The sequence below is a fragment of the Hyperoodon ampullatus genome, assembly GCF_949752795.1.
Source record: "Hyperoodon ampullatus genome assembly, chromosome: 5".
Lineage (NCBI taxonomy): Eukaryota > Metazoa > Chordata > Mammalia > Artiodactyla > Ziphiidae > Hyperoodon > Hyperoodon ampullatus.
The window spans coordinates 36,589,408-36,616,340 of NC_136918.1; the positions used below are offsets into that span (position 1 = coordinate 36,589,408).

General features: G+C 50.1%; 1 protein-coding gene across 1 annotated transcript in view; it reads left to right on the top strand.

Moving 5' to 3' along the window:
* XXYLT1 (xyloside xylosyltransferase 1) overlaps positions 1-25,421 on the top strand; it is a gene marked incomplete at both ends in the record, with an annotated part of 196,686 nt that extends 171,265 nt beyond the window's left edge. The window contains one exon of the mRNA XM_079705339.1: positions 25,025-25,421. Within this exon, the coding sequence (XP_079561465.1) occupies positions 25,025-25,421 (397 nt within the window). The remainder of the gene's footprint in view (positions 1-25,024) is intronic.
* Between the last annotated feature and the right edge of the window lie 1,512 nt (positions 25,422-26,933).

Consider the following 26,933-nt stretch of genomic DNA (forward strand, 5'->3'; position numbering starts at 1 on the left):
ATCGGCACCTTCACAGGTCTCGTGGCCCCATGCATCTGCATCCGGAGACGGGGGCTGCTGGGAGAGGCGGGCAACTCGGAGCCGGCTCCGTGAGACATCTGCGCCTGGACGGCCTCTGAGGAGGAGGGCAGAAGCTAGAAGGGCTTCGTTTGGTAAAAGTTTCCTGAGATCCCACGAAGAGTCCGGCTCTGAGCGAGGAGGGGGAGCATCCTGTGTCAGCAGCCCTGTGCACGTGTGTCTGGGCGGAATGAATGGCAGGAGACCTGGTTGGGCCCCTGTGGGCTCTGTGTGTGTGGGCAGGTGTCTAGGTCTTGGGCGAGGAGCCAGGCGGCTCTGGGGAGGGGAAGGAGGAGGGTCTGGCAGGGAAGGGGAGTGTTGAAGATGCAGGCCCACCCGTGGTATGGTGCAGGTGTGGGCAGGGTGCTGGTGCTGAGCGCCGTGGGGCCTGGCCCGGCTCTGCTGCGTGGGTTCATTCCTTGTCTTCTTTGCCTCCTTCCCAAGGTATGTCCGCAGCCCAGGTTTCTTCTTGCTTTTTCTCAGGCTGGGAACTAGTTGGGAACTTGGGGCCTCCCCAGCAAGACGGCCCTGCAGGTTCCACACAGGGCGGAAAGCAGAGCAGCTCAGCACCCCCCTGACCCTTGGCAGTACCAGAATTTTCAGGATGAGGGCCCCCCGGGGTGCAGGGGTGAAAATAAGCACCTGATTCTTTTGGCTGTGGTTCTAGTCAGGACGCTTCTTCCTCAGTCAGCAGCTGGGCAGCCTGAATGGCCATGGGGAGAAAGGCAGGGAGAGGGCGGCCAGGAGCCCTGGGGGAGGAAGAGCTGCCCCCTGAACAGCGAGAGAATTCCAGAAGAACGGCTCCAGGAGTGGTGTCCGGCAGCCTGCTGTCGTTGCAGAGGATTCTGATCACTCTCCGCAGGTAGTGGCTTGGACTAGCGTCTAATTTTAAGGCCAATTTTGATCTTTTTTTAATTCCCCTCTTCATGTGCACTCAAATCCCAGTTGGCGGTTCTGGTTCAGGCTAGGCCCCGGCCCTCCACCGCAGAGAGAGCTGAGAAGTCCCAGGCCCTGGGTGCTGTGGGGCTGCAGTTCCTCTCCACAGTGCTCTTCCAGCTCCAGGAGCCCCAGGCGTGCCTGTGGGCACCTGAGTAGAGAGCTGGGTGGGGACAGAGGGCCAGGGTAGTTCCCATCCTTCTCTGCCGTTAGAGGGAGCCCCCAGGCTCGGCAGAGACTCCGGTGATCCATCTAGAAGGCATGGAGAAGAGACTTGAGCAGATCAGATCCGAGGAGGCAGCTAAGAGGCACGCTTCCAGATTGGAGGGGAGAACATCTCCCTAGGAAATCGGCCCCATGTGGCAGGGAAGCAGGGGATGCTCATCAGCCCTGGACGAGGTGAGGGTGACTATGGTCCGAAAGGAGCAGGGGAAAGGCAGGTTTGCTCTACGTCATCTGCAAAGAAGTCGGCATTTAATGGGCCACACTGGCCAGCGTCTCACAGCTGTCCTTGTCCGCGCCCTCCCGGCCTGGTCCTGTGTTTGGAGAAGTGCACGAAGGCGGGAGGAGTGACCATGTGCCGGCACTCAGGCGGTTGTTGGGGGTGGCACAGAGACACACAGGTCTGAGCTGGGCGCGTCTCCTTGCTGTACAGGCGGGCGAACGAGCCCCAGACAGGGCAGTGACCTGGCCCGTGTCCCTGCGCCAGTCGGTGATCGCGGTTACATAGCTGTTGCCATTTACGCCACGCCCAGAGTGCTCAGGACAGAAACCCGGGCTCGGAGCTCCTACCCTCCCTCAGTCCCTCTATCCACCCGTCAGTCCTCAGGTCCTGTCCCGCGCCTGCTGACCATCTCCTGGATCCTCCGCTTCCCTCCTGCCCCGACACCACCGCCATGCTCCCCTGGGTCACTGCAGCAGCCCCCAGCTGTCTGGCTGCTTCCAGCCCTGCCTTCTCCAGGCCATCCTTCGCCCAGCCGGTGACCTTCCTCATACATAGGCTGCCTTGCTTTAACCCTTTGTTATCCTCAGCATCAAGGTCAGCCTCCCTGACCTTCCTCACAGGACCCTTCCTAGTCTGGCCCCTGCCTGCCGCCCATCTCATGTCCAGCCGGGCTGGACTGCGCTCAGTTCCCCAGGCCAGGTGCGCTGTGGCCCACCTCTGCTCTTCACCTGCCTGAGTCTTCGCATCGGGGCTCACATACCAGTTTCTCCAGGAAGGCTTCCTTGAACCCCTCAAGACTGGGTGAGGAGCCTCTCTTTGGGGGTCTTAAAACTCCCCATTGCTGTGCTATCCTGTCTCTTATCACCCAGAATTGTGATTGCCTGTTGGCTGGTCTGCATCCTTCCCAGACACTAAGCTCCACGAGGGTAGGAATCATAGTTGTCTTTCCTGTTTATTGTTGTATCCCAGGGCCTAGAATGGTGTCTAGCACATAGTAGGTTTTCAGTAAGTATTTCTTCAATTAATAAATGTGCCAGGCTCTCCCCTGGCACTTCAACTTAAGCCTCAAAGAGATCTCATTCTCTCAGGTTTACAGATGCCCATACTCAGAGAGTTAAATAACTGGCTGGAGGCCCTACCTCTGGGAAAGGGCAGCCCTGAGACTGCAGCCCAGGCCTGACTCCACAGCCCCTGCTCTGTATCCCTGTGCTTGTTGAATGGAACTGCAGGTCTGCGGTTGCGGTCTCTGCTGGACCCCCTGGCATGTTTAGAGACCGGGAGGGGCCTCAGTCCCAGCAACTCATGCACAGGGAGCTGCCGAGATTCCAGGCCATCTTTGAGGAGTTGTTTATTTTCTGAGCCAGACAGTTCTGATAACCCCCTGGTAATGTTGCTCTTTGATTCAGCCTAGCTCAACTGCGATCTGAGCTGGCCTGTCAGGAGGACAGCTTGTTTTGTGGAATTTCTTCTTTCCTTCTTTGAAAGAAAGAAAACAGCGAAGACAGCACAGTGGAGTGCCAAGCCGCGGGGCTTCGGGGCACAGAGGGCAGCCAGCTGTGAGGGGACGCTGGCAGGCCAGGAACAAGCTGGGTGTTTGGGTGGGCTGGAGGCCAGGCCTGTGTGGCTCAGGTGTGCTCTTTACAGATGACCTCTAATGCTGCTGCCCCCGCCCCACCCTGCACACGGCCCCCATGCTGCCCTTGTGTGAGGAGAGGCTTAAAGAGCCCCAGAGTCTTTCTGCATCTGGGCCACCACGGAGTTGCAGGAGGCCCACACAGCACAGAAGGCAGAGGTGAAGGCATGGCTGCCTCCGGGCAGCCCTGGGGTGAAGGAGGAGGCTGGCCCAGCCCGCCATCCAGGGCCTCTTTCCTGTGCTGAGCACATTGGTTGTGCCATCACCACCCCCAAAGGGCGAGGCTCTGAGGGGCCCAAGAGCATGAACTAAACCAGGTCAGCCGCGGGGGGAATAGTCAGAATGAGCCCAGGATGGGGGTGGTCTCCCTTCATCCGTCCTGGACTCTGTCAGCTTGTCACCATACACAGATGGTGGCTCATAAACGCCCACCACAGCCCACAGGCAGGGCAGGGCTCTTGGGATGTGAGGGGCACAGGGAGGTGAACGCCTGCTCCCTTTCTCTCTGACTTCACTGCAGGGCCAGGGTTGGGGATGGGACTCTCTGACACTGGTCCCAAGTCACTGTCCCTTGCAGAGAGGCTGGAAAGGGGTGGAGCCTTGGGGGCAAACCTAGATATTCTCTCTCCAGAGCACACACCCCTTCTCTGAACCATCCTGCAGGGACCCCACTGAGCCTCCTTCTGTTCTCAGCCTGAACTTCCAAATGACAATAGTTTCTTTGCCTACTTGACCTCATGCAGGAGGATTTAGAATGCTTGAATAATTTAAGTCTCATGGGGATGGCCCTTTGTCCACATGAAGACATTGCGGCCACACAGATGAAGCATGGACTCTGGAGGGTTTCAGTGTTTTGAGAGAATTTGGGAGTGGCTGCCTCTGTGGCCTCCCTTTCTTACCCTGAGCTCCTTTGGCTGGCAGGATGCCCGCCTCTGGCGTCGCCAGAGAGACTTCCCTGCCAAGAGCCAAGGTGAGCCGTCCCCAGTGTGGTGACTACTCGTCCCATCCTCAATGGTTCCTGCGGGACAGAGGCCTCTGTGTGATTCACCTTTGTGTCCTCAGTTTCCTGCACACTCTAGGCCGCTGGGATGGGTCCCTGCGGTTGGGTTCCGAAGACTGATGGGGTCCTGGGATTGTGTGCAGGGGTGGGGGGTTTGCAGAGAGCATCCTTGGGTGGTTAAACTTACTAGATGACGGCAAGTGAAGAACAGGCAGCAAGGGCTGACCTAAGTATTTTAGGGAAAGAACTGATGTACTATGACCCTAAAAAAGCATGTGTTTTTCCTTGGTCAGAATCTGGAAAAGCATGAGACAAAAGCTGAGGCTGCCGTCTTGCTGGTGTGGGAGGGCCCTCAGGCAGCTTTGTGGTGCCCGGGCATGTGAGCTGTTATGTCTCAGCTGTGGGTGATCTTGTGCAAGTTGCTTCCACTCTCTGTGTTCCTGGGTGATCTCTAGAGGTTTTTTCACCTACGGGATTTTGGTTCCAGGGCCAGAGCCACGACTGGAACCAGGCTTCCTGCCTCTAAGTGCACCTGGGGCAGGGAGCACGCCGGCTCACTCCTGCTTTCCTTCTACCCTCACAGAGCCTGCTCCACGGTTGGGACTGGCCTGATGAAATTCACACCCCACCCCCAGTCTTGGTGTGTGGAATCCCCTGTTCTGTCTTCTGCTCCACCAACCAGACCTCCCCTGATAACCCATTCTCTGAGTTCTTTCTCACTCCAGCTCTGAACTTGGTGAGAGCACAGGAGATTGAGAGCCCACCCTATAGGCTCCACACCTTCATGGGCCCCTCTGGGAGCGCAACACTAAGCAGGGAGGGCACTTCCTCCTGCCCCCGCAGCCTCACCTCTGGGCTTAGCCTCGCAGGAGGGCTGTGTGACCATAAGCACATTGCTTAACCTCTCTGAGCCTTCACTTCCTCATCCGTACTGACTAGATGTTGTCGTGAGGGATTGAGAGAATGTATGTAAAGCTGAGTAAGGGCTGCTGAGTGGTGGCAGCTCCTCTTCCTCCTCCTCATTGTTTCAGGTGCGGCGCTTGGTCTGTACCAGGCTTTGAACAGATATTTACTGAAGACTTAGGGATATGGGTGAGAAGGAGTTGATGAGGGCAGAGGCCTCTGGTGCTGGGGAAACTGGAGGAGAGACTCCAGGGGTCATCTCAGTGGGGCAGGGGTGGGAACTGAGCCACAGAGAATCCACACTGCTTCCCACTGAAGGTGACTTGTGTCTTTGGCTTCCATCATCTCGTCTGATGGGATTGTTGTACCTGTGTTATCTCATAAAATCCTCACAACAGCCCTGTTTCCATATGGGAAGACTGAAGCACAAAGCACTTTAGCACCTTGTGCAGGGTAGTGAGCAGCACACCAGGACGTGAACGCGGACTGTCTGCCTCAGAACCTCTTAACTCCGTCATGCACCGGCACTTGTTTTCAAGTCAGTGGACAGCTAATACATACCTGCCTCCCCCTCCACCCCAGACTGACTGCTAATCCCTGGGGATGGAAGGCGGCAGACCTGGGCCCTCCCTCCTGGCACCATAAGCGCCCTGCTTCCAGGAAGCATCTCCCCAGCAGCCCCCCAGGACTGTGCAACGTGAGAAGGCTCAGCAAATACTAGCATAAAAATTTTCAAGTGGCCGTGCCACCTATTTCATGGCCATTTTCATGATAAAATATCACTGCTACTCATGTGGTTTTCATTTCTTTATAAAATTATTAAAAATACCTTTCTTTTCCCCTCTGAGTATGATCGTCGGGCCAGCAGCATCAGCATTACCTGGGAGCTTGTCAGAAATGCAGCATCTGAATGAGAATCTGCATTTTAACAAGATCCCAGGTAAGTCCCTGGCATGGTGACATCTGAGAAGTGCTGCTGCCCGTGATAGGCTCCTGTGGGGCAGGGCCTGTGTCTGGCTGGTCGCTGTCCCCCCACGGTGCCTTGCCGTGTGCCTGACAGGTGAGAGGAGATCCCCAGTGTTTGTGTCAACATGCCGATCACTTGTTTCACCCTTGACCGAGACCCATGCCACAATGTGTGGGACAGCGAGCAGGGGCAGGCAAAGGCAGGGGTTAGCTGAGATGAAGTGGGACAGCTCACAGACTGCTTCTGGGCTTGCGAAGTAACACATTTTCCTGGAGCTCGGTTGCCTTTGTGCCCGGCTCAGCCACACCAGGGTGAAGGACACCGGGCTGGACTGGTGTTGAGCTTAATTCGGGCACAAGGTTAAATTCCACCCGTGGTCCTCCCCATCACCCTTACTGCACACGCCTATGCTCTGCTCACTGCCCCGGAAAACACGCGGCATGTGTCCTGGGCACTTCTCTCCCGTGTCCCCTAGTGCCATGGGGCTGTTGGGAGCAGTGAGCCAGTTCTGAAGGTGACTCTCTCTGGCTTTGTCTTCACCCTGATGAAAGTCCCTCCCTCAGCCCAGCTTCTGGGAAAGGGCAGGATTGTGGAGCTGAGCTGGGGCCCTCTGCACGTGGGTTGTGACCAGCCCAGCCTGCTGGCTGCAGGCCCTGCAGTCTCCTGGTTGGTCCCAGGGCTCACACCAGATCTGAGCTGCTCCCTAGCAGTGATGTACAAGCCCCGCTACTTGGAAGCTAGGGGCTCGTTCAGAGCCAGCACTGGGAAGGGCATTGTCCACAGGGCTGTGGGCACCACTGGGTCAGGTTACATCTACGGCTCTTCATGGCTCACCTTTGTCACACACGCATCTCATCACAGGTGTGGATTCTAGAGCTCAAGGGACCACCTTTTCTGCCTTGCCTTCTCTATCCTCACACTGGAGGAGACCTGGCTCCCCCAGATGAAGACCCACATGGCCCCAGCTCACAGGGTCCAGGGCGCACTGTCTCCCAACTGCCTTTCTGAACTGTTGTTCCACCACCTTCATCAATATTCTCCTCTTTTAAATTTCTGCTATCTGATCTTACAGTCCCTTATTCTTTTGTTCATTCTTTTTTTTTTTTTGCATCTTTATTGGAGTACAATTGCTTCACAATAGTGTGTTAGTTTCTGCTTTATAACAAAGTGAATCAGTTATACATATGTTCCCATATCTCCTCCCTCTTGTGTCTCCCTCCCTCCCACTCTCCCTATCCCACCCATCCAGGTGGTCACAAAGCACCGAGCTGACCTCTCTGTGCTGAGGCTGCTTCCCACTAGCTACCTGTTTTACGTTTGGTAGTGTATATATGTCCATGCCACTCTCTCACTTTGTCACAGCTTACCCTTCCCCCTCCCCATATCCTCAAGTCCATTCTCTAGTAGGTCTGTGTCTTTATTCCTGTCTTACCCCTAGGTTCTTCATGACATTATTTTCTTATATTCCATATATATGTGTTAGCATACAGTATTTGTCTTTCTCTTTCTGATTTACTTCACTCTGTATGACAGACTCTAGGTCCATCCACCTCACTACAAATAACTCAATTTCGTTTCTTTTTATGGCTGAGTAATAGCCCATTGTATATATGTGCCACATCTTCTTTATCCATTCATCCGATGATGGACACTTAGGTTGTTTCCATCTCCCGGCTATTGTAAATAGAGCTGCAATGAACATTTTGGTACATGACTCTTTTTGAATTATGGTTTTCTCAGGGTATATGCCCAGTAGTGGGGTTGCTGGGTCATATGGTAGTTCTATTTTTAGTTTTTTAAGGAACCTCCATATTGTTCTCTATAGTGGCTGTACCAATTCACATTCCCACCAGCAGTGCAAGAGTGTTCCCTTTTCTCCACACCCTCTCCAGCATTTATTGTTTCTAGATTTTTTGATGATGGCCATTGTGACCGGTGTGAGATGATATCTCATTGTAGTTTTGATTTGCATTTCTTTAATGATGTTGAGCATTCTTTCATGTGTTTGTTGGCAATCTGTGTATCTTCTTTGGAGAAATGTCTATTTAGGTCTTCTGGCCATTTTTGGATTGGATTGTTTGTTTTTTTGTTATTGAGCTGCATGAGCTGCTTATAAATTTTGGAGGTTAATCCTTTGTCAGTTGCTTCATTTGGAAATATTTTCTCCCACTCTGAGGGTTGTCTTTTGGTCTTGTTTATGGTTTCCTTTGCTGTGCAAAAGCATTGTAGTTTCATTAGGTCCCATTTGTTTATTTTTGTTTTTATTTCCATTTCTCTAGGAGGTGGGTCCAAAAGGATCTTGCTGTGATTTAAGTCATAGAGTGTTCTGCCTATGTTTTCCTCTAAGAGTTTGGTGGTTTCTGGCCTTACATTTAGGTCTTTAATCCATTTTGAGCTTATTTTTGTGTATGGTGTTAGGGAGTGTTCTAATCTAATACTTTTATATGTACCTGTCCAGTTTTCCCAGCACCACTTATTGAAGAGGCTGTCCTTTCTCCACTGTACATTCCTGCCTCCTTTATCAAAGATAAGGTGACCATATGTGCGTGGGTTTATCTCTGGGCTTTCTATCCTGTTCCATTGATCTATCTTTCTGTTTTTGTGCCAGTACCATACTGTCTTGATTACTGTAGCTTTGTAGTATAGTCTGAGGTCAGGGAACCTGATTCCTCCAGCTCCGTTTTTCATTCTCAAGATTGCATTGGCAGGCTTCCCTGGTGGCGCAGTGGTTGGGAGTCCGCCTGCCGATGTGGGGGGCGCGGGTTCGTGCCCCAGTCCGGGAGGATCCCACGTGCCGTGGAGTGGCTGGGCCCGTGAGCCATGGCCTCTGAGCCTGCATGGCCGGAGCCTGTGCTCCGCAGCGGGAGAGGCCGCAGCGGTGAGAGGCCTGCGTACAGCAAAAAAAAAAAAAAAAAAAAAAAAGATTGCATTGGCTATTCAGGGTCTTTTGTGTTTCCATACAAATTGTGAAATTTTTTGTTCTACTTCTGTGAAAAATGCCAGTGGTAGTTTGATAGGGATTGTATTGAATCTGTAGATTGCTTTGGGTAGTAGAGTCATTTTCACAATGTTGATTCTTCCAAACCAAGAACATGGTGTATCTCTCCATCTCTTTGTATCATCTTTAATTTCTTTCATCAGTGTCTTATAATTTTCTGCATACAGGTCTTTTGTCTCCTTAGGTAGGTTTATTCCTAGATATTTTATTCTTTTTGTTGCAATGGTAAATGGGAGTGTTTTCTTAATTTCACTTTCAGATTTTTCATCTTTAGTGTATAAGAATGCCAGAGATTTCTGTGCATTAATTTTGTATCCTGCTACTTTACCAGATTCACTGATAAGCTCTAGTAGTTTTCTGGTAGCATCTTTCGGATTCTCTATGTATAGTATCATGTCATCTGCAAACAGTGACAGCTTTACTTCTTTTCCAATCTGGATTCCTTTTCTTCTCTGATTGCTGTGGCTAGAACTTTCAAAACTATGTTGAATAAGAGTGGTGAGAGTGGGCAACCTTGTCTTGTTCCTGATCTTAGTGGAAATGCTTTCAGTTTTTCACCATTGAGGATGATGTTGGCTGTGGTTTTGTCATATATGGCTTTTATTATGTTGAGGAAAGTTCCCTCTATGCCTACTTTCTGCAGGGTTTTTATCATAAATGGGTGTTGAATTTTGTCAAAAGCTTTCTCTGCATCTATTGACATGATCATATGGCTTTTCTCCTTCAATTTGTTAATATGGTGTATCACGTTGATTGATTTGTGTATATTGAAGAATCCTTGCATTCCTGTAATAAACCACACTTGGTTATGGTGTATGATCCTTTTAATGTGCTGTTGGATTCTGTTTGCCAGTATTTTGTTGAGGATTTTTGCATCTACGTTCATCAGTGATATTGGCCTGTAGTTTTCTTTCTTTGTGACATCCTTGTCTGGTTTTGGTATCAGGGTGATGGTGGCCTTGTAGAATGAGTTTGAGAGTGTTCCTCCCTCTGATATATTTTGGAAGAGTTTCAGAAGGATAGGTGTTAGCTCTTCTGTAAATGTTTGATAGAATTCACCTGTGAAGCCGTCTGGTCCTGGGCTTTTGTTTGTTGGAAGATTTTTAATCACATTCTTGATTTCAGTGCTTGTGATTGGTCTGTTCATATTTTCTATTTCTTCCTGATTCAGTCTCGGCAGGTTGTGCATTTCTAAGAATTTGTCCATTTCTTCCAGGTTGTCCATTTTATTGGCATAGAGTTTCTTGTAGTAATCTCTCATGATCTTTTGTATTTCTGCAGTGTCAGTTGTTACTTCTTTTTCATTTCTAATTCTATTGATTTGAGTCTTCTCCCTTTTTTTCTTGATGAGTCTGGCTAATGGTTTATCAATTTTGTTTAACTTCTCAAAGAACCAGCTTTTAGTTTTATTGATCTTTGCTATCGTTTCCTTCATTTCTTTTTCATTTTTTTTCTGATCTGATCTTTATGATTTCTTTCCTTCTGCTAACTTTGGGGTTTTTTTGTTCTTCTTTCTCTAATTGCTTTAGGTGCAAGGTTAGGTTGTTTATTCGAGATGTTTCCTGTTTCTTAAGGTACGATTGTATTGCTATAAACTTCCCTCTTAGAACTGCTTTTGCTGCATCCCATAGGTTTTGGGTCGTCGTGTCTCCATTGTCATTTGTTTCTAGGTATTTCTTTATTTCCTCTTCGATTTCTTCAGTGATCACTTCGTTATTAAGTAGTGTATTGTTTAGCCTCCATGTGTTTGTATTTTTTACAGATCTTTTCCTATAATTGATATCTAGTCTCATAGCGTTGTGGTCGGAAAAGATACTTGATACAATTTCAATTTTCTTAAATTTACAAGGCTTGATTTGTGACCCAAGATATGATCTATCCTGGAGAATGTTCCATGAGCACTTGAGAAAAATGTGTATTCTGTTGTTTTTGAATGGAATGTCCTATAAATATCAATTAAGTCCATCTTGTTTAATGTATCATTTAAAGCTTGTGTTTCCTTATTTATTTTCATTTTGGATGATCTGTCCATTGGTGAAATTGGGGTGTTAAAGTCCCCTGCTATGAATGTGTTACTGTCGATTTCTCCTTTTATGGCTGTTACTATTTGCCTTATGTATTGAGGTGCTCCTATGTTGGGTGCATAAATATTTACAGTTGTTATATGTTCTTCTTGAATTGATCCTTTGATCATTATGTAGTGTTCTTCTTTGTCTCTTCTAATAGTCTTTATTTTAAAGTCTATTTTGTCTGATATGAGAATTGCTACTCCAGCTTTCTTTTGGTTTCCATTTGCATGGAATATCTTTTTCCATCCCCTTACTTTCAGTCTGTATGTGTCTCTAGGTCTGAAGTGGGTCTCTTGTAGACAGCATATATATGGGTCTTGTTTTTGTATCCATTCAGCCAATCTGTGTCTTTTGGTGGGAGCATTTAGTCCATTTACATTTAAGGTAATTATGGATATGTATGTTCCTATTCCCATTGTCTTAATTGTTTTGGGTTTGTTATTGTAGGTCTTTTCCTTCTCTTGTATTTCTTGCCTAGAGAAGTTCCTTTAGCATTTGTTGTAAAGCTGGTTTGGTGGTGCTGAACTCTCTCAGCTTTTGCTTGTCTGTAAAGGTTTTAATTTCTCCATCAAATCTGAATGAGATCCTTGCTGGGTAGAGTAATCTTGGTTGTAGGTTTTTCCTCCTTCATCACTTTAAATATATCCTGCCACTCCCTTCTGGCTTGCAGAGTTTCTGCTGAAAGTTCAGCTGTTAACCTTTTGGGGACTCCCCTCTGTGTTATTTGTTGTTTTTCCCTTGCTGCTTTTAATATTTTTTCTTTGTATTTAATTTTTGATAGTTTGATTAATATGTGTCTTGGCATGTTTCTCCTTTGATTTATCCTGTATGGGACTCTCTGTGCTTCCTGGACTTGATTAACTATTTCCTTTCCCATATTAGGGAAGTTTTCAACTATAATCTCTTCAAATATTTTCTCAGTCCCTTTCTTTTTCTCTTCTTCTTCTGGAACCCCTATAATTCGAATGTTGGTGCGTGTAATGTTGTCCCAGAGGTCTCTGAGACTGTCAGTTCTTTTTGTTCTTTTTTCTTTATTCTGCTCTGCAGTAGTTACTTCCACTATTTTGTCTTCCAGGTCACCTATCCATTCTTCTGCCTCAGTTATTCCACTATTGATCCCATCTAGAGTATTTTAAACTTCATTTATTGTGTTGTTCATCATTGCTTGTTTCATCTTTAGTTCTTGTAGGTCCTTGTTAAATGTTTCTTGCATTTTCTCTATTCTGTTTCCAAGATTTTAGATTATCTTTACTATCATTATTCTGAATTCTTTTTCAGGTAGACTGCCTATTTCCTCTTCATTTGTTAGGTCTGTTGGGTTTTTATCTTGCTCCTTCATCTGCTGTGTGTTTTTCTGTCTTCTCATTTTGCTTATCTTACTGTGTTTGGGGTCTCCTTTTTTCAGGCTGCAGGTTTGTAAGTTCCTGTTGTTTTTGGTGTCTGTCCCCAGTGGCTAAAGTTGGTTCAGTGAGTTGTGTAGGTTTCCTGGTGGATGGGACCAGTGCCTGTGTTCTGGTGGATGAGGCTGGATCTTGTCTTTCTGGTGGGCAGGTCCACATCTGGTGGTGTGTTTTGGGGTGTCTGTGGACTTCTTATGATTTTAGGCAGCCTCTCTGCTAATGGGTAGGGCTGTGTTCCTGTCTTGCTAGTTGTTTGGCATAGGGTGTCCAGCACTGTAGCTTGCTGGTCGTTGAGTGAAGCTGGGTGTTGGTGTTGAGATGGAGATCTCTGGGAGATTTTCACCGTTTTTTATTATTTGGAGCTGGGAGGTCTCTTGTGGACCAGTGTCCTGAAGTTGGCTCTCCCACCTCAGAGGCACAGCACTGACTCCTGGCTGCAGCACCAAGAGCCTTTCATCCACACGGCTCAGAATAAAAGGGAGAACAGAAAGAAAGAAAGAAAGAAAGAGAGAGAGGGAGAGAGAAAGAAAGGAAGGAAAGAAGGAAAGAGAAAGAGGATAAAATAAAGTATGATAAAATAAAGTTATTAAAATAAAAAATAATTAAGAAAAAAAATTTTTTTAAGAAAAAAGAAAAGGACGGATAGAACCCTAGGACAAATGGTGGAAGCAAAGCTATACAGACACAGTCTCACACAGAAGCATACACATACACACTTACAAAAAGAGGAAAAGGGGAAAAAATCATAAATCTTGCTCTCAAATTCCACCTCCTCAATTTGGGATGATTCGTTGTCTATTCATGTATTCCAGAGATGCAGCATACATCCAGTTGATTGTGGACATTTAATCCACTGCTTCTGAGGCTGCTTGGAGAGATTTCCCTTTCTCTTCTTTGTTCGCACAGCTCCCGGGGCTCAGCTTTGGATTTGGCCCCGCCTCTGCGTGTAGGTCTCCGGAGGGCGTCTGTTCTTCACTCAGATAGGACGGGGTTAAAGGAGCAGCTGCTTCGGGGGCTCTGGCCCACTCGGGCTGGGGGGAGGGAGGGGTGAGGATGTGGGGTGAGCGTGCAGCGGCAGAGGCCAGCGGGACGTTGCCCCAGCCTGAGGCGCGCTGTGCATTCTCCCGGGGAAGTTGTCCCTGGATCCCGGGACCCTGGCAGTGGCGGGCTGCACAGGCTCCCCGGAAGGGAGGTGTGGACAGTGACCTGTGCTTGCACACAGGCTTCTTGGTGGCGGCAGCAGCAGCAGCCTTAGCGTCTCATTCCCGTCTCTGGGGTCCACGCTGTTAGCCGTGGCTCACACCCGTCTCTGGAGCTCCTTTAAGCAGCGCTCTTAATCTCCTCTCCTCGCGCACCAGGAAACAAAGAGGCAAGGAAAAGTCTCTTGCCTCTTCGGTAGGTCCAAACTTTTCCCCGGACTCCCTCCCGGCTAGCTGTGGTGCACTAACCTCCTGCAGGCTGTGTTCACGCCGCCAACCCCAGTCCTCTCCCTGCGCTCCGACTGAAGCCCGAGCCTCAGCTCCCAGCCCCCGCGCACCCCGGCGGGTGAGCAGACAAGCCTCTCGGGCTGGTGAGTGCCGGTCGGCACCGATCCTCTGTGCGGGAATCTCTCCGCTTTGCCCTCCGCACCCCTGTTGCGGCGCTCTCCTCCGCGGCTCCGAAGCTTCCCCCCTCCGCCACCCGCAGTCTCCACCAGCGAAGGGGCTCCTAGTGTGTGGAAACTTTTCCTCCTTCACAGCTCCCTCCTGCTGGTGCAGATCCCGTCCCTATTCTTTTGTCTCTGTTTTTCTTTTGCCCTACCCAGGTACGTGGGGAGTTTCTTGCCTTTTGGGAGGTCTGAGGTCTTCTGCCAGCGTTCAGTAGGTGTTCTGTATGAGTTGTTCCACGTGTAGATGTATTTCTGGTGTATCTGCGGGGAGGAAGGTGATCTCCGCGTCTTACTCTTCCGCTGTCTTCCCCCTCCCTCAAAATGTTTAGCTTCTAAGCTTCAGTTTTCTACTGGTAGTGTTGGAGGGTCTTTTGCAGAGGTGGGGGGTGGCTGTGCCTCACCGTAAGGACAAGGACACTGGCAGCAGAAGTTCTGGGAAATCCTCCTTGGCGTGAGCCCTCCCAGAGTCCGCCATTAACTCCACCAAAGAGCCTGGCTAGACTCCAGTGTTGTTCATTCATTCATTTGAAACTTAGCAGTTCTCACGGGTGTGCTGGGAATCAAATGCCCATGCTAGGCTCTCAAGACATAAAGGTGAATAAGGCATACCCTGGTTATCAATCCAGAGCTTCCTCACGCCCTCCCTACTCCAGCAAATTCTTTTATTCATCTTTTATTGATTCCTTATCGCATTTCCAAGGGGCCCTCATAGACGATTTCTCTTTCTCAGGCCCTTCTTGCACCCCAGCTCCTCTATCTCCAGAGATGACTTCACCTCTTATCTTCCCAAGATTTAGAGGTGACCAAAAATGAGCTTTTAAAATAACCCTTGCTCCCACCTCAGAGCCACTGCACCTTCTGACTTCTGTCCCTCCTTCAGGCTCAGATGCGTCCCAGGATTTCCCTCTTCTTGGCAAACTCTTCTGCTTGGCTCCTCTGACCTTGGGCAAATGTTTTATGTCTTCCGATCACACTTATCTATAAAATGGAGATAATAGTTCTTACCTCATGGGTTTGTTACAAACATTAAATGAACTTAAAACGGCCTGGCACATAGTACTCACTAAATATTAGCCATTATCATGATTATCGTTCCTCAGAGTGCCACCCTGCCATTCATCCTGTTTCCTTTCTCTTCAGCCTGGCACACGCATCCCTTTCCCTTGGCATGTGGCTTCGCGTCCCTCTCTCTAAATACGCTTCCCTCTGCCCTCTCTTTGCTGCTGGTGTATCTGCCTGCCCTGCCTCTGCTCCCCCTGCTCTTGTGTCCCCAGGGCCAAGTGTCTGGCCTCTTAGGCTCCATCACTCACCTCCCAAAGGTCTCGGGCACCTCCTGCAGCATTTCTGGGTCTTCATTCTCTATGGCTTTCAACACTGTCACGTTCCAGGCATGTGGTGAGGTGCTGAGGGGCAGTTTAGATTGAGGGGGTGAACCAGGGGAGCTAGGAAAGACTGACAATCTAGAAAATAAGGAGAGGTGGGCCCCAGAGACTCCCAAGGGGCCGACTGGCAGCTTCCATGGGTATGTGGTCAGAGGGGATCTAGCTCAGCTCCCTGTCCCTGGAGGAGAGTGCCTTTTTAAAAATTTTTTTATTAAGTATAGTTGATAAACAGTGATGTGTTAATTTCTGCTGCACAGCAAAATGATTCAGTTATACATATATATACATTCTTTTTCATATTCTTTTCCATTATGGTCTATCACAGGGTATTGAACAGTTCCCTGTGCTATACAGTAGTTGAATATAGTTCCCTGTGCTATACAGTAGGACCTTATTGTTTTATCCATCCTATGTATAATAGTTTGCGTTTGCTAATCCCAAACTCCCAGTCCATCTCTCCCCATCTCCTCCTCCCCCTTGGCAACAAGAAGTCTGTTCTCTATGTCTGTGAGTCTATTTCTGTTTCATAGATAAATTTGTTTGTGTCATATTTTAGATTCCACACGTAAGTGATATCATATGGTATTTGTCTTTCTCTTTCTGACTTCACTTAGTATGATAATCTCTAGGTTCACCCATGTTTCTGCAAATGGCATTAGTTCATTCTTTTTTATGGCTAAGTAGTATTCCATTGTATATATGTACCACATCTTTATCCATTCATCTGTTGATGGACATTTAGGTTGTTTCCATGTCTTGGCTGTTGTGAATAGTACTGCTGTGAACATAGAGGTGCATGTATCTTTTTGAATTATAGTTTTGTCTGGATGTATACCCAGGAGTGGAATTGCTGGATCGTATGGCAACTCTATTTTTAGTTTTTTGAGGAACCTCCATACTGTTTTCCATAGTGGCTGCACCTACTTACATTCCCACCAGCAGTGTGGGAGGGTTCCCTTTTCTCCATACCCTCTCTAGCATGTTATTTGTAGATTTTTTAATGATGGCCATTCTGACCGGTATGAGGTGATACATCATTGTTATTTTTATTTGCATTTATCTAATAATTAGCTACGTTGAGCATCTTTTCATGTGCCTGTTGGCCCTCTGTATGTCTTCTTTGGAGAAATGTCTGTCTGGGTCTTTTGCCCATTTTTTGATTGGGTTGTTTGTTTTTCTGTTATTGAGTTGTATGAGCTGTTTGTATATTTTGGAAATTAAACCCTTGTTGGTTGCATCACTTGCAAATATTTTCTCCCAGTCCATAGGTTCTCTTTTCGTTTTGTTTATGGTTTCCTTTGCTGTACAAAAGCTTGTAAGTTTGATTAGGTCCCATTTGTTTGTTTTTGCTTTTATTTCTGTTGCCTTGGGAGACTGACCTAAGAAAACATTGGTATGATTATATCAGAGAATGTTTTGCCTGTGTTCTTTTCTAAGAGTTTTATGGTGTCATGTCTTATAATTCTTTATGCCATTTTGAGTTTATTTTTGTGAATGGCGTGAGGGTGTGTTCTAACTTCATTATTTACATCCGGCTCTCCAACTATCCCAACACTACTTGTTGAAGAGACTGTTTTTTTTTTCATTGTATATTCTTGCCACCCTTGTCGAAGATTGACCATAGGTGTGTGTGTTTATTTCTGGGCCCTCTATTCTGTTCCATTGATCCATATGTCTGTTTTTGTGCCAGTACCATGCTGTTTTGATTACTGTAGCTTTGTAGTATTGTCTGAAGTCTGGGAGTCTTATGCCTCCTGCTTTGTTCTTTTTCCCCAGGATTGCTTTGGCAATTCTGGGTCTTTTATGGTTTCATATAAATTTTAGGATTGCTTGTTCTAGTTCTGTGAAAAAAAGTCATGGGTAATTTGGTAAGAATCACATTAAATCTGGAGCAGAGTGCCTTCTGGTGGCAAGGTGCACAGAATGGGGAGCCAAGTGGCTAGCTCAAGTAGGGCTTGAAGAATCCTGAGGCCAAGGTGAAGCTCTTATCGTGGCTGTTGAAATTATTGAGGGTGCCCTAGGGATGGAGCAGAGAAGAAGAGGGTATGGGTGGTGGGCAGAGGTGACGAGCAGGGAGGTGAGGAGGCAGCTAGACTGATGGTGTGGCTGCGGTGCATGGTGGGGGGACAGCTCTGGAAGGGTGTGTCGGGGCAGGCAGTGTGCATCCCTGCAGTCTGGGGGAGTGGCAGCAGGATTGGTTTCTACTTGGGGAGGGAAGGCTGGAGATACTTAGTGCTGTCTGGGGTGTCATTCTGTCCTGATCAGTGTTTGTTCAAATGGGAGGCAGAGAATGGGCAGTCGCTGTCAGTAAGAGGGTTTGGAGGGCAGCATCTGGGGAGAGAAGGCCTGGAGGCCCACTGGATTGGATGGGGGCACTTCGGGCACCTGGGACACAGGGCTGGGGGATGTGGGGTTAAAGTGCCCACAGTGGGCCTGCAGGTCCAGCTGGAGGTCGGTGCAGCTCCTCAGGGGGCCCCACGGCCCGCGTCAGTGTGGGGGACAGGCGGCTCGGCTACTCAGAGGTCCTACCTGTGTCCTCGCTCCTCATCCTCCATTCCCTAAATGTCAGCACTCTCCAGAATTCTGTCCTGCCTGCTTTGCACTGTGCTTGTGACACACCTGTGTCCAGCTCCCTGCTGGGCATCTGTTCGAGACTGAACAGGGTCACTCCCCTCTGCATCCTCCCAGCCCCGCCGTGCTGTTGGCGGCTCCGCCACCCCTGTAGTAGCCTAGGCCTGAAGCCCCTCTGAGCTCCGTCTGCCTGGCTGAACCCTGCAATGCCTCTTCCCCCATCATCTCTGTCCCTTGTGCCTCCCCCAGTTCCTCGCCATGCAGCCCTCCAGGGCCCAGCCCAGTGCCGGCACCTCAGTGCTCTAGAGCCATTTGTCAGATGGAGTGGTGATGGGTTCCCCAGCCCCACCCACCTGTTCACAGCTCTAGGACAGCAGGTGTTGGGGGAAAGCCGAGACGTCCGGCGGGCTGGGGAATGGCGGGAGGGCCAGGGATGGGGACGGATGCTTTAGGGAGGGGCATCCCACCCCTCCTGAGGGCACGGGGGAGCGGCTGGTGCCCTGGTGTTGCTGTGCCAGGGGAGGCCTCAGGCCCAGTGAAGCCACCCATAGGGCTCCAGAGCAAAGGAGGACTGGGGGCGTTCAGAGGGCTGTCCTGCAGCAGGTCAGAGCCTTGCCGGCAGGGGTGTTCACGCTCCGTGATTCCAATGCTCTGCCAGGTTTTAGAGTCCCACAGAGGTGGACGGATCATAGCCGGTGCTGCTTTGGTAATGAGGCAGACAGTCATTCCAGACTCCCTGGAGCAGGAAGCCATGTTGAAACAAAAACCTGCAGACGCCTGGCTGGTGGACGAGGGCTGACCCCTGAGATACCACCACACCCTGAGAAGAGCCTGGGCAGGGAGGGCGTCTGCCTTCAGTGGCTGAGCACCCATGGTGGCGGCCAGGACCACTCCTAGGGGCCTGGCGCTGGGCAGGGTCTGGTATGTGTTTGCTCCTGGAGTCCAGGATGGCCCTAAGGGGTGTCTCATCCCCACATCCCTACGTGATCGCTGAGCAAACCAAGGCCCTGAGAGGCCCAGGGGCTCACCCTGCTGGTCCCTAGCCCAGGCATCCAGGGTCCAGGCGCAGCCCCCCAGCCCCACCCCAGGACCACCACCGCTGGTGTGTTCACACCCAGGTCTCAGCTCCTTGCTGCACTGCCTGTTTCCTGAGGGCGGGGATGTTCCACTCACCTCGTTATGGGTTGAGTCTGTTAAATATCTGAGTGATCAGCGATTGATCTTCTCAGTTCAGTGTGCTCTCTGTTGTTCCTGTTCACCTCATGCAGAACTAGGAGACACGGGTGAGTGGACTTTTGGCCAATGAGGGGCCCCTGTCAGTCCTACCTCTGATAACCTGTGTGACTTTGGGAACATTTCTTACCCTCTCTGACCAGCGGAGTCAGAGACCTCCCTGCTTCAGGCCTTGCCAGCAGGAAATCCTAACAAGGGTCAGCTGTGACTCTGGGTGGTAAGAAATGCGCTAGGGAAACAGGCAGTTCAAAGCTTCGCGGGCCCACAGCCCTGGTCCACGCCCTCGCCAGTTTGATACCAAAAGACAGTGGTTCCCCTAGAGAATGAAGGGTCAGCGCCCGTCCCGCAGAACCTCAACCTCAGCCTCAGCCCGAGGCAGGATGGAGAGACAGTGCCACTGCTATGAAATCATCCCCACATCCCCTAGAACTGTCCCCTGTCACCTCGCAGGACCGGGGCTTGGTGGAACACTGGGCTGCCTCTGAGCATGGCTCTTCACTCCTGGCCTTTCCTCTCGGACGACTGGAAAACAGGGTCCCTTCCAAGTCAAACAAGAGCTGATTGGGCCTGGTACACAAGCACGGGCATGAGGGGAAATAGTGTTTCCTGATTCCAGTCTTTGCTGATTAGACTGTGAGCTTTCCCCGGGTAGAGGCCGGCCTCCCTTGCTCCTTAGAGACTTTGCCCTCGACTCTGAGGCACACTCGAGGGGTGAGCCACGGGGAGATGTGCCACGTGTGAGGCCGTCCTTGTGAATCCCAGACCTACAACAGGGCCTTCTCAGCCTGAGAACCTAAGGCTTGAACTCAGCCTGAGTCGGCACAGGCTTCCAGAACCTTCCTGAGGGGTGTTGTGCAGACTGCCTGGGCCCAGTGTGTGTTCCCATCTTTGCTTCTCCCCTCTTGGAAGTGAAAGTAGAAAACTGAGCCTTAGGAGCTGAGAAAGGCCAACCCAGGAGAAAAAAATCATGAAGAAACAGGGAGGCAAAAGAGTCTGTGATTTGGGGTGGTGTGCAGGGAGGAGGAAGGGACGACTCACAGCAACGTGGGTCCTTTTCTGGAGAACGTGAGCTTTAGGTTCTCAGCCAGGGCCTCCGGTTGAGAGACTTGTTGGACTGACCTTAGCAATGATCATCAGAGGAAAACCTGAGGGAGGAGATGGCTCTGCTTTTTCAAAACTATAATACTTCAAACACCCCTTCCTGTAAGGATGGGTTTTCCTCACTAGAACTAGTCCACTAGCTTTTAATAGTCCTTTTTATGATTATTAATTAGGACGTATTCAATATAAAAAATTTAGAAAATGCATCACCCGTAACTAGAAGGATGTGCTTGAAGGCTCCTCACTTGTGCTTTCCCAGCAAGCCTCGTCGACTTCTGGAAGGACTCGGTATTTACAACGGACCATCTGCACGAGGCCTCGTTTTACAGTTAAGTTTATTTCTAAGGGAGAAGAAACCTTATCCCCTCTAGTGTGGGTCTCCAGGTGACCATGGGGGTGGGAACAAGACTCCACACAGGCCCAAATGAAACAATTAGGCAGCACCACATGGCTGGGCTGTGGCCATGGAGGTTAATCTGAGAAACTTCTGGAAGCTCTCAGAATCGGATGCCTTCATTCATACAGAGGTTTCCTGCAGCCTCAGCATGTGCTACTGGCAGTGCCCTGTGAATATACATGGTCAGCCCAGGCCCCGTGAGGAAGGCAAGGGTCTGGGGTGCTGACCACCACCCTTCAAGCCAGTAGCAGCTGCATCACCGATGGCCTGGTCCCCAGCACCCGTGGCCTTGGGGTCTGCCAGCCAAAGTCAGAGATAATATTGAAATCCAAGTGCTGTTCCTTGGAACATTAGCCTGTGGTGGAATCTGAAGTTGTCAAAGATTCAAGGGACCTTGGAGGTCCGAGGCCCTGGATCCGAGTCGGGGCCCTGCCCCTCACAACCGAGGGGCTCTGTTCCCTCTGTTAAAATGCAGGCAACAATGTCCCTGCACTGCTGGGAGAGGAGTGAGGTAGAGAATTGTAAGAGGGCTTTGCAGCCCGCATGTGCTGCCGTGGGTGTGGAAGTGGGGACCCCGCCCCGTTAGGCCACTCCACGTGGGATCAGAGCCCCTTACGTGAGTTCTCATCCCTTCCACGTCCCTCTATCACTCTCTACCCCAAGGCTAACACAGCTCCTCCACAAGAACCAGCTGCCGTGGAAGCCCGAGAAACCCACCACTCCCTTAAGCAGCCGCTCTGTTTTTCTGGGTGCATCTTGGGGTAGTAGGAACACTTTAAATAACGGCAGTAATTTTGTACTGAGAGGATCACTGGTTCATTTTCAGGCTGTGTTTCTGCTTCAGACACCCCAGGCAGCTTGCATTTCCCATTTCCTTTCCCTCCCTTGCTTCTCCTTACAAATCATAATGTACTGATGTCCCAGACCTGGTTCTTTCTGGCTCTTTGTTATAAAATGCCTCTTGTGTCTTGATTAAGCAGTGGTCCTAGGCAGCATGTTCCCAAAGAGCCACCTAGGTTATGGTCTCTGCCTGGAAGATGTTCCATCTACCTCTCTGCCTCTGGCCCTGCCCTCTGGAGCCCAGCAAGGTCACTCTTGTGTAGACAAGAAGATTTGGGGGCGCTTCCCTGCTGAGGTTGGGGCTGCCGACGGCCCTTCTGCTCCCCAGCTTGCTCAAGAGAGTCGAAAGAAACCCTTCTGAACCTTTCTCAAACATCTGAGCATGCTCTCGTGGGTCCCTGTTCCTCACTCTCCCCCAAAATAGACCTGGCAGTGGTGGATCCAGGGCTCAGAGAAGCAGCAGGTTTTTTTCTCGGCAGTGGCAACTGTCCTGACCTCTTCCTGCCCCTGGTGCCAGATGACATTGAAGGCCACGTAGCCTGAGCTGCACTGACCTTTTCCTCAGTCCTTATCATCACCTCATGGTTCCTGAGGCGCTGCTGTGCCAGGTGCTGAGGAGGCAGAGGCGATGGCGGTGCTGGGAGACCTCACAGACGTGACCGCCGCGCCCACACCACCAGCCCGTGCCACGTCCCCCCGCCCGTCCTCTGGGAGGGGAGGACAGAACCCTGGGGGAAGTACGGAAGGACTGGTGGGCTTGATGGAGCATGAGGTGTCCCGGGGCTCCACGAGCACCGGCTCTGCCGCTCCGCTGCCATCGTCTCCTTTCCCCCGGTCTCTCCTCTCTGGAGAATGAATCCAGTGCCTTGGCAATAGAACCCTCCCCTTAAAAAAGATAGCGGGAGGGGCTTCCCTGGTGGCGCAGTGGTTGAGAGTCCGCCTGCCGGTGCGGGGGACATGGGTTCATGCCCTGGTCTGGGAGGATCCCACGTGCCGCGGAGCGGCTGGGCCCATGGGCCATGGCCGCTGGGCCTGCGCATCCGGAGCCTGTGCTCCGCAATGGGAGTGGCCACAGCAGTGAGAGGCCCGCGTACCACCAAAAAAAAAAAAAAAAAGATAGCAGGAGAGAAAAGCCCTGTACCTAAGGTGACACATAACTTGTAGACTGAACCCAAACATTTCAATGGATGACCAACCGTCCTGGTTTGCCTGAGACTAGGACAGTTTCTCAGGACATGGGACAGCTGGTCACCTGCTCTTGAAAATGAAAGGGTACATGACTTGCAATACTTTGATTTTCCTTATGATTTCTTCTTTGGCCAGTGGATTGTTTTAAAGGTATGTTGCTTAATTTCCAAATATTTAGAATTTTTCTCTATCTAGTTTATTTCAAGTGCAGTTCCATTTTGGTTAGGGAGCATTCTTTATATGATTTTTAACTTTTTTCCATGTACTGAGACTTGTTTTGTCCTCCAGCGTATGGTCTATCTTGGTGAATGTTCCATTTGCAGGAGAAAAGAATGTGTGTTCTGCTGTTGTTGAGTAGAGAGTTCCACAGATGTCAACTAGGTCAAGTTGGTTGATAGCTTTGTTCAGATCTTCCACATCCTTTGTCTAGTTGCTCTATCAGTTACTGAGAGTGGGGTAATAAAATTTCCAACTAGAATAGTGAAAAAAAAAAAACCTTGCCTGGTTTGAGGGTCCCTCCTCTACCATGCCGTGGTAGCCCAGTTCTATTTGGTAGAACTTTAGCTGGTTTGCAACCTGTTCCTGAAATTAACCATTTGGAAGAAATATGGTAAAATGAACTAACAGTTGTCAAACTGCATTCTAACCCTGCTATGATCCCATCACTGCAGGCTTTAGTGGCTAGAAAGATCTAGCATCTCTGTTTGCTTTGGAAGCTTATTTTTGCCAAGGTTGTTATCACCAAGTAGGCACCAGAGCTCTGTTCCACTCACAGTCCAATTATGGTGAAATTCAGACAATGAACCTGTGTATTCCACTTGTAAGAATGTCCAAATGGAATGCTTTACCCTGGTCAGGAGCAAACTCTCGGCCCCCTTGTGATATGCGAGACCTCAAGGAAGCTTTCTCTAGTCCCAGACCCAGAGAAATGTGTTGAACTGGAAAATGCATCGGGGTGGCCCACCCCAGGTCAGGCCTCTTTCCCCTGCGCTGCCCACTTCACTGCACAGCTCCTCCCTGTCGTTGGTCAGGAAGCTGCTCTGTGGGAGGCCAGAGGGTGGCATTTCCAGGCCGGGGGCAGAGCTGGTTTTGGTTTGCTGCATCCCCCATCCTACGGACTCTAGGGAAGAGGCGAAGCTGGTAAAACAGGCGGGATGGAGCCTGATGCAGGACACGCCCCAGCTCACTCCTGCCCTTGCCTACGACAAAGGGCCCTCCGTCTTTCCTCCTTCCTCCAAGTTGAAGGCCCCTCTGCTGTGACGGCATCTCTGCAGGAATGGAGCCTGGGTCTCTCTTTGCCCCTTCCTGTGCCCATTCTGTGCAGGAACTTGCTGTTAAAGAGGCTAGAGAACAGAGTGGCTCATGCTCTAACCTTGTCACCCACGGGGAGGTTTCTGGATCTGACTTCCTGTCTCCAAATGGAAACATTTGGATAAAGGACCTAGGAGGGGCCCCTTGGCTGTAACATCCAGTGGGCTTAGAGCAGATTTCTAAATCTGCCTAGAGAGAAACTGAAATTGAGTGGACCTGCTTTCTAAAATTGCTATAATTCTACTTGGCTGTCCCATAGCCACTTTCACTTGACCCATGGGTGGACCTGAGCTGTTTCAGAAATGCTAGGCATGGGGTTTTAATGAATGAGACTTATTCTGAAGCAAAAAATGATTTTGATTCAGCCTGTGTTTTAGCTCCCTATGTCTTTACCTGATCACCATTCAGAACTGTTTCCCAACTTTTCTCTCTCCTCTCCTTTTCAAGATCACAAAGACAAGGGGGTGGAAAGCTCCACCTAGATTGTTACTAACCTCAGAAGTGGACGCTGGAGCCAGATGCCTGGGTTGAGTCCCTGCTTGTGCTATTTGCTGATTGTGTGACTTTGGGGAAGTCTCTGAACCCCTCTGTGCAGTTTCCTCAGGCATGAGGTGACATATTGCCTCTGAGAACACCCGTCTCATAGGATGCAGTGCCTGGTGCTGACGAAGTCTGTACGGCTGTGACTGATGGAGATGATGATGTCATCCTGAGGGTGGTGGAAAGAACGTGAGGCTTGGACTTGGGGGACTCAGACCAGCTCTGCCTCCTGCTGGCGGTGTGGTACAGATTCTGAACCTCAGAATGTCTCAGTTCTCGCAGCTGTAAAATGAGTGAAAATGGAACCTCCCTCCTGGGTGGTTGTGAGGACCCGGGGGAACAGGACTGGCAGACTATTCCCACACACACACATCAGGCTAAATCTGTTCTCTTTCCCCTTCCCAGGCACACATTCTGGCAGTTCCGTCATGAGAACCCCAAGACCCGGGTCGGGGGCCCTCCCCCTGAGGGGCTCCCCGGCTTCAACAGCGGGGTGATGCTGCTCAACCTGGAGGCCATGCGCCAGTCCCCACTGTACGGCCGCCTGCTGGAGCCAGCACAGGTGCAGCAGCTGGCCGACAAGTACCACTTCCGGGGTCACCTCGGGGACCAGGACTTCTTCACCATGATCGGCATGGAGCACCCCGAGCTCTTCCATGTGCTGGACTGTACCTGGAACCGGCAGCTTTGCACCTGGTGGAGGGACCATGGCTACAGCGACGTCTTCGATGCCTACTTCCAGTGTGAGGGCCACGTCAGGATCTACCACGGGAACTGCAACACCCCTATCCCAGAGGCCTAGGCGCCTCCTTGCCCGCCATGGCCTCGGGCTCGGGATCTGGGGAAGGAGAGGGGTGCCTCTCGGACAGGCCCGGGGCAGTGTCTGAACTCCTAGAGAGACACTGCAGGGACGTCCTTGTGACCAGGTGCTGCAGCTCTCCCAGCACGTGTTGCTGTCCTGAAGCCATCCAATGAAGACTGGACCCTTTGCCCCCACTGGTGCTATGGACCCTCTGCCTCCAGGGGCCAGGCGTCATGAAGGACAAACACATAGACCTCTTCCGGTGGGCTAGGAAGCAAGCATTTGAAAAGAAGGAAGAAAAACAAAACGGTGCCCCTTGCCTTCAGCCCCCAAAGAATGGAAATCCTTTTAAGAACTGGGCTTTCTTAGACCAAATATAAACTTATTTTAAATCGACAGGCAAGACAGAGCAAACGGTACTGCTGTAGCTCCCGGTGAGCGCTAAATGCGTGATCTGGGGTTCTACCAACCAGCCCGGAGTTCAAGCATCCAAAGGAATGCTGGCCTTCCACACGCGCATCCTAGGAGGCTGCGTGGTTAGTCTCACGAGGCTCGTGGCGCCTGGTGGAGATGTAAAGATCCCACCTCTTTGGGGAGGGCCCTCAGCAGCACCTGTGGCCCACATAAGAAAACTGGTCTCATTATTTTAACCTTCACAGCATTTACCTCCCAACTGCATCACAGAACCTCATTATCCCTTATTCGTCTGATCCAGCTCCAGGTGACCAGACTCTGCTCTGAAATCAAATCTGCCATCAAAGAAGAGATTGGCCACCCGCAAGGACAGGTGATGGAATTGTCTGGATTGGGAAGACTCATTCCAAAGAGGAGCCCAGCAGTGCCCTAGTGTAACCGTGCAGCTTGGAAGGGGTGTCGCTCTTAGACTTATAAGCATTCTAGTCTCTTTATTTGGAAGAATCGTCCTTGTGACTTTATTGCACCAGGTCAGACCCTATACCTTACAAGAAATTAGGCTGTCATTACTTGATTTCTGCTTTAATGAGTTCTCCTGTAAGTGAGCTACAAACACGAAGCCTCTATTGGTCCATTTTGTATAATCCGCCTGAGGTCCTTGGGGAAGAAGTGTTGTTGGATTTTCATCTTATTTCAATTTCATTTATTTTTTTCCACCATGAGTGAGAATAGCTAATAAATAATCTTTGAGAACACAATGATTTATGCTGTTTGCTCTCTGATCACAGTTTCCCGCTACCTGAAGGATCTGAATCAAGAGTGTGATCGATGTCATTCAGAGTCTCCCTCCCCACGTGATTAAGCTAATAAGTGTGCTCACAGTGGGTCTCTGGGGCCTAAGGGGGACCACGTCTGAGAAGGTTATATTGGGCTCAAAATGGAGAATCATTTCATTTCAGGTACTGACAGGCCAGTCTAATTCTGGGAGCAAAACCCACCACCGCATCCCTTCTCATCTGCTTACCCCAAGTGTCCGCCTACATCATCCCCTAATGAAACGGAACACACGTCTCTCCTCTCAGCTCTGACAGAACAGGT